This window comes from Lepidochelys kempii, chromosome 4 (assembly GCF_965140285.1).
Source record: "Lepidochelys kempii isolate rLepKem1 chromosome 4, rLepKem1.hap1, whole genome shotgun sequence".
In the NCBI taxonomy this organism is placed as follows: Eukaryota; Metazoa; Chordata; order Testudines; family Cheloniidae; genus Lepidochelys; species Lepidochelys kempii.
This window is the reverse complement of record NC_136383.1, coordinates 91,697,543-91,711,249: the sequence shown is the minus strand read 5'-3', so window position 1 is coordinate 91,711,249 and position 13,707 is coordinate 91,697,543. Positions and strand designations below refer to the sequence as shown.

The following is a 13,707-nucleotide window of genomic DNA, read 5'->3' as shown; positions in this document are numbered from 1 at the left end:
TTCCTTCACCCACTTACTTTCCTGGTCCTTCTCGCATGAACAGAGAGCAACAATACCTGAAGTCCAAAGGTGCAAACAATTCAATGTTTATTGGGATGAACTTCCAGCAAGCATGATTCCAGCTTCCCTCCTTAGTGTCCCCCTTCCCAGTTCTGACACTACAGAGCCTTACACCTGTGTCCCTGTTCCCATTCCTGCCCTTAGTCAAACATGATTCCAATTTCCCCACCCCCATTCACTGTTCTCATTTCACCCACCCACCCACACTTCCTGATTGACTGCAGACTATATAATAAAACTTGAGTTCTGCTTTGCTATACCTTAACCAATCATTTTACTGAAATTTAACTAACCAATCCTAACATATTGTAACATGATTATGTAACCAATTACATCCCACCACCTTAATTAGTTTACACCCAGCAAAATTAATTATACAGCAGCCAGGAACAATCACAGAACCAGACAGAGATTATACAGACAAACAATAGCAAAGTGGGAACTATAATGACAAATACAGAAGTGAGGATTTCACATCCAGCTATTGATAAGTGAGTTCTTGCCAGACAGGATGCTATCAAACTAAGTTGCCTCTTACATTTTCTAGGCACTTCCCTTTCTCTGGAGGCAATGAACATTATCAGGACAGGATTTGCAAAAATAAAAGGAGTACTTGTGGCACCTTAGAGACTAACCAATTTATTTGAGCATAACCTTTCGTGAGCTACAGCTCACAGAATTGTATTCCTAACAGCCCAATAGCACCTTATTTCAATGTGACTAGTTTGGAATGTGAGGAGGTGACCAGTCGCTTCCCAGCTTATGGCTGCCTCTGTTACTTAGCCAAAGGCCTTAGCCTAAGAACAGGGCCTCAGACTGTCACAGTAAGAGAAGGACCTTACACTGGCAGACAGTGATTTTGATTCTTTCTTTCATACCTCTAACTAGCCAAGTAATAAGAATACACCTAAATTCTTAGAGTTTGGCCTTTATGGACAGGCCTGAATATCTATATCCTAACAATTGGTCTCGTTACAGTTGGTATGGCAACACCCAGTTTTTCATGTGTATATATATCTTCCTACTGTATTTCCCACTGCATGCATCTGATGAAGTGGGTTTTAGCCCACGAAAGCTTATGCCCAAATAAAATTGTTCGTCTCTAAGGTGCCACAAGTACTCGGTTTTTTTGCTGATACAGACTAACATGGCTACCACTCTGAAACCATTTATTTCAAGGAGCTCACGTTGCCACCTAGTGGTTAGTGATTGTTATTATCATAAAGTATATTTGAAAATAACTTCAGTAATAGTGCTAAGGTTTTATTTATGCCTCTGTTAACTTTTCTCATTGTTGCATAGTCTTCCCTTGTAGTTATTAGTTTCATACTGTAGGTCAGGGGTTCTCAAACTGGGGGTCAGGACCCCTCAGGGGGTCGTGAGGTTATGACCTGGGGGGTCGCAAGCTGTCAGCCTCCACCCCAAACCCCACTTCACCTCCAGCATTTATAATAGTGTTTAAATATTTTTAAAGTGTTTTTTAATTTGTAAGGGGGGTTGCACTCAGAGGCTTGCTGTGTGAAAGGGGTCACCACTACAAAAGTTTGAGAACCACTGCTGTAAAATGCCAATTTCTTACTCAACAGAGATCTGGTGCTCATGGGACAGTTTGTGTTCAGATATCATGTGGGTGCACAGGTTGAGTAGATGGGAAGGGTGAAAGGAGCCAGGCACACTGAGAGTGCCAGTTGTTGTCAAACTGCAAAGTCCCTGTTCTCAGATTGCTTCCTCATAGTGCCCCCACAGGGACCCGTCAGTGGAGCTGGCAAGAAGTGTAAAGAAACTCCAAGAGAAATTGTACCACCCTGTGGCACTGTGCCTCCCAGCATTCCTGCGTCACTGTTTACTCAGATCCAGGCTATCTGGGGCCAGTGTGTCCTGTTTTCTTTATTTGCAAAAATAAGGTGTTACAACTGCTAACCCTCCAGTCTGACTACATCTACTGAAGACTAGATTCTATTGTGCTTTGTGCATCATCAACATAATTTTCAGATTCTGTTTAGAGAATCTTCTGTCATAAGAAGATTTGGAAAATGGCAGGAGCCAGAAATGTGAAGGTTTTCTTTTTTTTTTTCTGTTTTTTTTTTCATGAACAAATTTTGTCCAACTTTATTCCTTGAGATAGTGCAAGAAGAGAGAGCCTAATTGTCCAAATGTGTCTGAGTTCTCATAATAACAATACTTCAAGAATTTCAAAACACTTTACAACCAATTATGGCCCATTATACCCATTGTTAAGAAGCCCAGTCTCCATAAGTGATGCACAACAAAGGGTTGAGCCTAGTCTGTATATTCTGTTCAGAGCAGGGTGGAAGCTACAACTCCTTCCTCCATCTATATGTAAGATGTGCTAAACTGCATGTCACAATAATGCACCATAAAACAAGTTGCATCATAGTGCTGTTCCTATTTTTTTAAAAAGTAAGAAAATATCACACTGCAACCACAAAATAAGTAAGTTTTTGAGAGGGAGAAATTTACAAACCACTGGAAATAAGAGAAGTTAGTTACCTGGAGAAAGAAATGTCACTTTTGTCTGTAATTTTAAAGTGATGTAATGTCTCAAGTGCAAGAACACATGTTATGCCAAATCCATTCAAAAACCATTGCAAATAAGTATGTCAACTTGGCTATACCTTGTCATTCCAAAATCAGACACTTTCACCACTGCTGACTCATTCACTAAACAGTTTCTGGCAGCCTGCAAAGGGAATAATTATGTATATTAATGATGAGGAAAAATCAAAATAAGAACATGATTAGATGAAATTCTGTTTATTGTATATTGGGATAAATTCTGCAATCACTATTCAGAGAAAACTCACATTGAATTTGATAGGAATTCTGCATGAATAATAACTGTACAATTGGGTCTGTTGTTGTGAAGCCCAATCATAATTTATAGTGAGAAAATAAACACAATGCTTGCATTATTTGCATGTTCATTTTCTCTATGTAGTGCCTGATCCTCTTTTCACTTATGCTAGCATAAATCAAAGTCGAAGTCAGTGGAGTTACACCAGTATAAATAATCAGAATTTGCTCAGAAATTAGACACCTACTGGGTGACATGATTTATCTGCTTATATTCTTTATTATTTTATTACTTCATTTAACTAAAACTATGGGGGCTGAGTCTATTAGATTAGAAATTAGACGAAGGTTTCTAACCATCAGAGGAGTGAAGTTTTGGAATAGCCTTCCGAGGGAAGTAGTGGGGGCAAAAGATCTATCTTGCTTTAAGATTAAACTCGATAAGTTTATGGAGGAGATGGTATGATGGGATAACATGGTTTTGGTAATTAAATATTCATGGTAAATAGGCCCAATGGCCTGTGATGGGTTTTTAGATGGGGTAAGATCCAAGTTACCCGGGAAAGAATTTTCTGTAGTATCTGGCTGATGAATCTTGCCCATATGCTCAGGGTTTAGCTGATCGCCATATTTGGGGTCGGGAAGGAATTTTCCTCCAGGGCAGATTGGAAGGCCCTGGAGGTTTTTCGCCTTCCTCTGTAGCATGGGGCACGGGTCACTTGCTGGAGGATTCTCTGCTCCTTGAGGTCTTCAAACTACAATTTGAGGACTTCAATAGCACAGATATAGGTGTGAGGTCTTTTTTAGGAGTGGTTGGTGAAATTCTGTGGCCTGCATTGTGCAGGAGGTCAGACTAGATGATCATAATGGTCCCTTCTGACCTAAATATCTATGAATCTATGAATCTATTCTCCCTTACACCAGTGTAAAGCAGGAATAGTTCCTCTGAAGCAATGGAATTACATAGGTATAAACTCAATGTGATGATCACAATCAGGACCCCTGCTGTTTAGCATTTTGTTCATTTCTAGTGCATCAGAACCTTTTCAGGCCCTAGTCTCTTTTGCCACATGTTCTAACTCATTTCAGTGGTGTTGCACCTGATTTATGGGTATAAGTGAGAAGAGAATCAGACCCTAATATCTTAATGATATAGCAAAGTTCATCATTCTGAGAAACACATAATTTTGTTGCCTCCAGTGAAAATTACCATTAGTATAGCTGTCATTCATATTCATACAGTATACAACAAAGGAAGACCAACTCTAATGATCTGATTCTCCCTTTTATTAAAGCAAGCAGTGTTTCAAATGCAACAGTTTTTTAGAGCAGTGGTTCTCAACCAGGGGTACATGTGTAAGCAGAGTCAGGATGAGCTCTTCCTGACATCTGGTGGCGAGTTGTGGAAAAGAACTTCAGGGGCTGATCTCATTTGCATAGGCACACCCACCCTGCCTAGATGGTCACTTTGGCTGCTGTAGGAGTCCCAGTTTCTCTGTTATAGAGGCAGAAAGAATAAACTGTTATTATCCTGATTATGTGAATCAAGGACAGTGGAACTGTACTTGGCCTTTTGTTATGATGGAGGGACTCGCCATCAACTAAGCAGCACTTGCTAGGCAACAGTCATGGGTTCAAATTCCCAGTGAATGGAAAGAGGCTGGGGACAGGCATTAGTACCTGGTGGTATGAGCCCCTGGTAAGGGCCTGAAACACCAATTGCACCTTCTCCTCTCTCCATGGTGGAATATCAGAGCTAATTTTTATTCTATTAGGAGTCTTGTTACAGGATGCTGAGCTGAATTCACTTTGGGCTAATGGTGCACCAGCACTGAAGCTCCCCTACTACAAGCTGAAATCACTAAAGAGCTAAAATTACTAAGAGCTGAAGTTACTGAGTGCTGTGTTAAGTTGCGGGGGGGTCTGAAGATATATTACAGGATAGGTGGAGTGGCTCACGGGATGGCTCATGGAGCAGAGCGGCTAGCGGAGCAGAGCAACTTGTGGGACGGCTGGCGGAGCGGAGCCCCACGGAGAGGCAGGGCAGTTGGCTTTGGATCACATAAGGTACTCTTTAACACACACACCCCCATTTCCACCCAGGCTGGGAGGTAAAACTCTGCAGATAAACTTTCAAACTCTGGGGCTGCACTTACCAGGGACTTTTGGGTTGTTGGACTTTTGGGACTTTGGGTGACTTTTGGGTTGCTGGACTCAAGAACCAAAGGGAAAGGACATGGCGCAATTTGTTTGGGGTGGGTTTTTGCTCATGGTTTGTGTGATGAGTCCTGTTGGTGGTGTTTCCCCAACATAATGCCACATTGTTTCTCTCTCTGTTATTAAAAGGCTTTTGCTACACTCGGACTCTGTGCTTGTGAGAGGCGCCCCGGTTGGGTGGTATATATTTGTCCCAGGTCACTGGGTGGGGGCTTGAGCCGGTTTTGCATTGCGTTATTGGAACGGAACCCCTAGATACTGAACCCGGCCCTTGTTGCTGCCAACTCTGACAGGCAGATGGGTTACACGTGTAACCCTGGGGATATGCCGAGGTTTTTCAGGGGGCACATCAACTCATCTAGATATTTGCGTAGTTTTACAACAGGCTACATAAAAAGCACTAGCAAAGTCAGTACAAACTAAAGTTTCATACAGACAACTTTGTATATACAGTTCTATATACTATGCACTGAAATGCAAGTACAATATTTATATTCCAATTGATTAATTTTATAATGATATGGTAAAAATGAGAAAGTAAGCAATTTTTCAGTAATAATGTGGTGACACTTCTGTATTTTTATGTCTGATTTTGTAAGCAAGTAGTTTTAAGTGAGGTGTAACTTGGGGGTACGCAAGACAAATCAGACTCCTGAAAGGGGTACAGTAGTCTGGAAAGGCTGAGAGCCACTGTTTTAGAGGAACAGTAGTATATTACTTATCTTAGACTCCTACATGTTATCTAAATCTGTGTCCTATTAGAACCACTGTGTAAGATACACTAATATAGAGAGCTTTCCAGACCTCATCCCATTGCTCACCAAGGTACATGTTTCATTAAGATCAGTCACGAGGTCAATGATGAAACAGAAAAGATGTAAATAAATTCTTTAAGTGCAAATATATTTGCTTACTGAGACAGACATATTATAAAATGAGCAGGAGAAATTACTTTGTGGTTAGTAAGAATTCTGAATAATGAAATTAATATACTAGAAAGCATAATTTTCTGTGCAGAATTGACAATAATAATTTTATTAAAACACTTAGGAGGTTTTTAATACACTGCCCATGCAGATTCAATCATTCCTCCCTGTCCCAGATGGGTCAATTTTGTGGATTTTGCTTAATATTAACACAACCAGTTAAACAATAGCATATATTTTTGAGAAAGTTATGAGTAACTGAAACAGAGATATGTTTCGAATAGAAACAGTTTCTTACCCTTAACTATTAATGCCTAAATCAGAAATGTAGTAAAGAGGCTGATATGATATTACCAGATCTCTGTGGATAAAGCTGTTTCTCTCCAAGTACTCCATCCCTTCACATACATCCTGGCACATTGTCAGCAGGGTATCTTTATTAAAGTGTCCACGTTTTTGTCGAAGGTAATTCAGTAGGCACCCATGTTCCATGAACTCTGTCACTATGTAAATAGGCTTCTGCTGTGTACAGACCCCATAGAGCTGGACTAATTTAGGATGGGTTAGCTTCCTGAAAAGATTTAAAACATATCATTATTGTAGCTTTCATCCCTCCAAGAAGTTATACAAATCTCACCTGGCTAGAATTTTTTATTTATAAAGAAGTGCATATGTACCAGAAACCTGGGCCCTGTGGTATAAGTGCTAAGTACTATATAGCAACTCACATCATTACTTTAGCTTCTTCTATGAAGTCCTCCTCATACATTGCACCTTCTCGGATTGCTTTGATGGCCACTTTATATTGCGCCCTCCATTTGCCAAGGCGCACCACTCCGAAGAGACCACTCCCCAATTCTCTCATGAAGGTCAACTCTGATGGATTAATTTCCCATTTCTCTATAAGAAAGAAAAGACAATGACTGTTAAAATATAATAGGGAACATATTAGATCTAAAGTGACAGAGGAGTGTGTGAAAATACTACTAGTAAATTTTGAGAGTTAGGTGTACTTTAAAACCACTTTAAAAATCTTTGTATCTCATAAATTGTGAAACAGCCACAGCCTACAACAAATTTTAACCAAAACAGAGGTCAAAATCAGACTCTGTTTTTTAAACCATTAATTAAATACTAGTCACCGAAAGTTCATGCTCTTGCATGGGTGTCATTCATAAAGTTGTGTGCTTAAAAAAGCCAAGAACTTACAAATTGGACGGTAACAGACTGTGAATCCCAGTGATGATTAAACCTGGTCATATTCTTTCATAGATTTTAAGGCCAGAATGGATCACGGTGATCATTTATCCTGACCTCCTGTATAGCACAGGCCATAGAACATCCCCAAAATAATCCCTAGAGAGTATCTCATCTTGACTTTAAAATGGTCAGTGATAGAGAATCCACTGTGACCCTTGATAAATGGTTCCAATGGTTAATTACTCTCACCATTAAAAATGTACACCTTATTTCCAGTCTCAATTTGTCTAGCTTCAACTTCCAGCCATTGGATCATGTTATGTCTTTTTCTACTAGATCAAAGAGCCCATTATTAAATATTGTAGATACTTATATTTCTATATAGATACATATCCCCAGGGAGATACTTATAGACTATAATCAAGTCACTCCTTAATCTTAACTTCGTAAAACTAAATAGATTGAACCTCTTGAGTCTGTCACTATAAGGTACATTTTTCTAATCCTCTAACCATTCCTGTGGCACTTCTCTGAACCCTCTACAATTTATCAACATCCTTCTTGAATTGTGGGCATCAGACCGGGACACAGTGTTCCAGCATCAGTGCCAAACCCAGAGGTAAAATAACCTCTCTACTCCTATTTGAGATTCCCCTTTTTATGCATCCCAGGATTGCACTAGCTCTTCTGGCCATAGCATCATACTGGGAGCTTATATTCACCTGATTATCTACCACAACTCATGCATTTTTTTCAAAGTCACTGTCCTCTATCCTGTAAACCTGGCCTATGCTCTTTGTTCCTAGAGGTATACAGTTACATTTAGCACTTTTAAAATGCATACTGTTTGCTTGCATCCAGTTTAGCAAGCAATGTAGTTCATTCTGAATCAGTGTCCTCTTCATTATTTACCACTTGCTCAATTTTTGTGTCATCTGAAAACTTTATCAGTGATGATTTTGTGTTTTCTTCAGGGTTATAGATAAAGATGTTAATTAGCCAAGAATTGATCCAAGTTGGACCCCATTGGGAACCAAGCAGCTTGATGATGATTCCCTATTTAAAGTTACATTTTCAGACCTATCAGACAGTTTTTAATCCATTTAATGTGTGCCATGTTAATTGTATACTGTTCTAGTTTATTAATCAAAATGTCATGTGGTACCAAGTCAAACACCTTACAGAAGTCTAAGTATATTATGTCAACACTATTACCTTGTACAACCAAACTTGTAATCTCATCAAAAAAAGATCACGTTAGCTTGACAGGGTTTATTTTTCATAAATCCGTTCTAAACAAAAAGAACTCTCAACCATGCTTGTAGCTGTTTCCATCACTTCACACTGACTCAAACAGACATTCTAGGCTTCAGGGTGGTGTCTGAGGTTATTGTGTGTAGTGGTTGTGTTGCTGTGTGGGTGGCTGCATTGATTTGTGTGGGGGTTGTGTTACATTGGGAGAGTTGTGTGGATTTGTGGCGAATGAGGGGTATGTGCTGAAGAGAGGGGCTGTGTGTGTTTGGGTTTATCGTGTATGCTGGTTGTGTTGTGTGGATGCTTGTTTTGATTTCTTGGGTGGTGCTGGGCGATGTGTTGATTTGTGCAGGTGGCAGTTAGGTACACAGCTGTGGCAGTTGGACCAAGTAATCCACATAGTTTAGTCTCTTGAGGGCTGTAATATCTTGTTCTAATTTCAGGGATTATTGGGATTATTGTGTGGGTGCTGGGCGGTGTGGTGACCTGTGATATACAGGAGGTCGGAGTAGGTGATCTGGTGATCCCTTCTGGCCTTAAATTCTATGACCTTAATCCACCATTTGTGCAATCTCCCTCATACAACCAATGAAACTGAGGCATGCAAATTAGTTGTAGAGTAAGGATGGTGGTCTATTGAGTTACCTCTGACATCACAATGGTCTAAGAGGGTTGGCATGGGATAGGTGCAGGGCCATACCTAGGGGGGTGCAGGGCCCAGGACAGCCCCGCCACCCTCTGGCCCAAACCCCGCCCCCACTCCATCCCTTTCCCCAAGCCTCCGGCCCGCCTCTTTCCAGCTTCCACCCCCTCCCACAAGCGATGCCGAGAGCAGGCAGGGTGGAGCAGGCTGGGGCTGGGTTGCTCACTGCTGCTGGTGCCATGCCCCCCTCTATCCCCCTATGCCACCCTGGACCCTGCATCCCAAAGTGTGAGGGCCCCCCAAAGTGTGGGATCCGAGCCAATTGTCCCGGTCCGTCCTATGGACGGGATGGCTCTGCATAGATGTACTGGTGGAATTCATAAAGTTAAAGTGACTGAGAACTTAAAAATTGGATGGTAGCAGACTGCAAAATCCAGTGATGATTGAACCTGATGGTTTTCTGAACAAAAAGAACCCTCAACCATGCTTGTAGCTGCTTCCATTGTTTCAGACTGACTCTCTAAGACATAACAGGCTTCAGAGTGATACAGAGTGCCAATCCTGGACTCCTATTATATAGATTGACATTGAATTATCACTTGTATTAGACTTGAATCAGCAAACTGCTCTAAACTAAAATTTTGTCAATTCATCTAAGCATCATAAACTAGAGATGCACAATGTCTGATGTGCTAAGTATGAGCCAGATCATTCTACTCCATCCCACCCCATGGAAAGCTAAAACAAAATATGGGATGGCCAAATTTAAGTAGTAGAAAGAGTTTGAGGGCCTGCAAAGGAGGAAAGGGCATGACCCTCTAACCATGCAGATCTCCAGGCATCCCTAGGGGCAATAGAGGGGGGCAATGAATTCTTGTGGAGGAACAGACCCTCCTACCACTTTCTTCAGGAGCATTGTAGTCCTTGCATTTACTGACACACCTGGATTCCATATCTACTCTTCCTGTGAGGCTTTAAAACATTAATGCAGGCAGTCACAATATAAAATTAGAGATTTCCATCATTTTTAGTATATATTTTGTCAATTTAGATTTACACAATGTCACTTTCTAGGAAATTAGTGTATATTTATGAAGGTGTGTTATTACCGTAGCTGAACCCAGCAGTAGTTGGTGCAGGCTTCTTCTTTGGAGTCACTGGGTATCGCAACCGTGTAACAAGACCTAAAATTTGGAGAAAATTTATAAATGGAACATAGTCTACCCCAAAATAGTGTTAGGCAGCAAGTCACTCATATTTTTATTGTGCATTATAATACTGGATAACCATGAGAATATAGTAGTTGTAGTCATGTTGGTCCCAGGATTAGTGAGACAAGGTGGGTGAGATAATATCTTTTATTAATCCAACTTGTGTTGGTGAAAGAGACAAGCTTTTGAGCATACACAGAGCTCTTCTTCAAGTCTAGAAAAGGTACTTTGTGTCACAGGTCAATGCAAGTGGGTGGATAGAATATATAAATAAATAAAAGTGAGAATATAGTGACAGTACTTTCTTCTAGAAAAAAAAAGAATTGAACTTATTCTTGATGTATTGTATACATCTTCGCTTTGTCTTGATCACTTGATGATTACCTGTTCTGTTCATTCCCTCCGAGGCACCTGGCATTGGCCACTGTCGGAAGACAGGATACTGGGCTAGGACCTTTGGTGTGACCTATTATGGCCGTTCTTATGTTCTTAAAAATTGAATCTGTCAGCATTCATCCCCTCTGAAAATAAGAACTCTTAAATGTGGCCTACAAGTTCTCTGTATTTTTTATTGCTAAAATAATGTACATTTAGCATCTAGCATGTGGACACTCTTAAATCAATTTGAATGTTTAATATTAGCTTAATAAATTGAACACCACTGGCTGTTGAGGAGGGACTGCACCTACTGTAGCTCAAGTTGGAAAGGTATAGTCTCATCAGTATGTTTGGTGAGTAGTGCATGCAGCTCCCATTTATAACAACAGGAATCACTCACATAAAATCCCTTTTATTCAAACTCCGTTTTGACTAAATATTCTCCTAACACCTGGTTAGGAAAAGATAATGACATTAAATGAATAAAGGATAAAATAGAGGGAACAATAACCAAGTCAATAATTTTTTTTAAATGAACTAAAATTATGATGATAAATAAGAATCATTTTTATGTTTTGGAGGAGAGGAATTTGCACTTATCTTGCTTCCAGATTTATTATTTTAGAATTATTTATATTCAAATAATATAACCAAACTTCCTCAGATAATTCTCAGGGGATCCCAGGTCCCTTCAAATTTCATGTAAGCATCTTGCATCCTTTGCAAGATGTAAGCATCCTTTGAGATGGGATCAACCACTGTCTGGACTTGAGGGAAAATCACTGTATTGTTTTAATTTCTGTACACTGGTCAAGATTCTGGAGTGTGCGCTAAATGGCCAGTGGATTCTGTCTGCTAGCATAACCAGCTACAGGATCACCACAGTGCCAGCAGGATCGTCTGGTGCCATATGGCTGGTGTACAGGTTCCTAAACCACCCCTTCCTGAGTGCTGGCATAGACAGTGTTGCTGGGATATGTATATACCAATTCCCAGCTGCCTATTCAGACCCTTGAATCTGTTAGTACCTCGTGTTGGCTGAAGCCCTCAGGTTACTCTGGGGTACTAATATTGCACAGAGCAGCGTCAGGATCAGGGGAGTGCAAAGGTGAGCTTTACAACACATTTGGAGCCCCTCCATTGTCTTATCGGTCTGTTCCTAAACCTTAGCCAGGGATCTAGTCCACTGTGTAGTAAGTTAATGAAAGATATTGGATGGATTCAAAATTTAATGAAAAGAGAGTACAGTAAAAAGAAACAACTATATAGTTCTGAACACTCCCTAATTATGAGGAGTTTGTTCAATGTGTAAAATTTAGAGGTTATTCATGAACCGGAAAGAATAATTTTTTTAACAAACATTTTCGAGTGACACGATAAACAGAAAATTTTGTAAAAGGCCCATAGTCCCTTTAAAGGGCATTTATGGTCTGAAGAGAGACTATGTTAAGATGAAAAGGAGTACTTGTGGCACCTTAGAGACTAACCAATTTATTAGAGCATAAGCTTTCGTGAGCTACAGCTCACTTCCTCAGATGAGGTGAGCTGTAGCTCACGAAAGCTTATGCTCTAATAAATTGGTTAGTCTCTAAGGTGCCACAAGTCCTCCTTTTCTTTTTGCGAATACAGACTAACACGGCTGTTACTCTGAAACCTATGTTAAGATCGCATCATCTTCCTATTCAATTTGCTTCTATTTACTTGACAGAAAAATCAGATGCATTTACCTGCTGCATTATGTTTATGATACTCAATTATCTCTGGAATGGTGTTAAAAAGATGTTTTTCTGCTAGATAGTACTGCTTTGGTGATGTCATTGTTTCTTTTATATGGTAGTGTCTTATTCCTGATGAACCTTCTCTAAAAAACAAGAATTAAAATATGATGGCATTTTTAGGAATGAATCCTGAAGAGAAGTACATGGTAAATAGGAAATAAAATCACCTATACATATAAAACTGTATCTATCCCTGCCAGATGGATAAGAGAGAACAAATGGCCACCTGCTTTGTCCCCCCATACAGCAGCCGGAAACAATCACTTTGGTCATGGAGCTCAAAGACTGTGTAAAGTTAGCACCCACAGTGGCAGTACTGTGTCCAGAAGAAGCAGTGATGAGTGGGCTCACCCCTATGTATTGCTCAGTATCACTGGTTCCTTGGGATTAAAGCACGTGTACCCACTTCAAAGGTATCACTGGCTGTGCTCTCCTTGCCCTCCCTGAAGCTCCTGGAGGCACTGCAGTGCTTTTAAGCACAATGTGTCTCAGAGACCCTTCTGGCGCAGTAGGAATTTGCACCACTCCCAAAGTGGGGCTTTGTCTTAAAGGCACTATCAAGGCTATAAAATTTAGGCCAAAACTTCCAAGTTGGATACCTAAAGTTAGCCACTTCAACAAATGGTCCAATTTTAAGAGGTGCTGAGCACTTTCAACTTGCACTGATCTCAATAACAGTTGTGGGTGCTCAGCACCTCTGATAATCAGGTTACACAATTAGATGCCTAACTGTGGATTCAGGGGGCTAATTTTAGGCATTCACCCTTTAAAATATTGGTCTTATTTCTTTGTTGAACAAATTAATCTCCTTTTTGTAACTTATGAGCTCGTGTATCTATGCAAATCAAATTCAAACAACAGAAACTGTAATTAGTGGCAACAGTAACTTACCCTCCATATTTTGTGTAAAGGGATACCGTATACAGACCCGGCTGACTAGAATCTCTCACCACAAAACCACCTTCTTTATCCTGAAATCCAAGCACAATGACAATTTTGGCTCCAAGCCTTTCTTTTTACTTGTGCTCCCTGATATTTGCATGAGTCAGAATTAACTGATCATTTCATTTTTAATAAGAGGAGCCAGCTTAAGAGAATTCCACTTGTTAACAACTTTGTGCTGGATTGATACAATAATACAAATACTTACCTCATCTCTGAGAAGTTGCTCTGCCTTACTTCTGTTCAGATTTCTGCAATACCATCTGAAAAAAAAATTCTAAACT

At 40.2% G+C, this 13,707-nt stretch overlaps 1 protein-coding gene across 4 annotated transcripts in view; it reads right to left on the bottom strand.

The window, feature by feature from the left end:
- Positions 1–13,707, bottom strand: part of TEC (tec protein tyrosine kinase) — a 97,943-nt gene that overhangs the window by 10,416 nt on the left and 73,820 nt on the right. For all 4 annotated transcript variants that reach the window (XM_073342106.2, XM_073342099.1, XM_073342104.1 and 1 more), the window contains 7 exons: positions 13,632–13,686; positions 13,373–13,452; positions 12,431–12,564; positions 10,224–10,298; positions 6,746–6,917; positions 6,372–6,588; positions 2,697–2,761 (listed from right to left, as the gene is read on the bottom strand). In XM_073342106.2, coding sequence (XP_073198207.1) covers positions 2,697–2,761; positions 6,372–6,588; positions 6,746–6,917; positions 10,224–10,298; positions 12,431–12,564; positions 13,373–13,452; positions 13,632–13,686 — 798 coding nt within the window. The remainder of the gene's footprint in view (positions 1–2,696; positions 2,762–6,371; positions 6,589–6,745; positions 6,918–10,223; positions 10,299–12,430; positions 12,565–13,372; positions 13,453–13,631; positions 13,687–13,707) is intronic.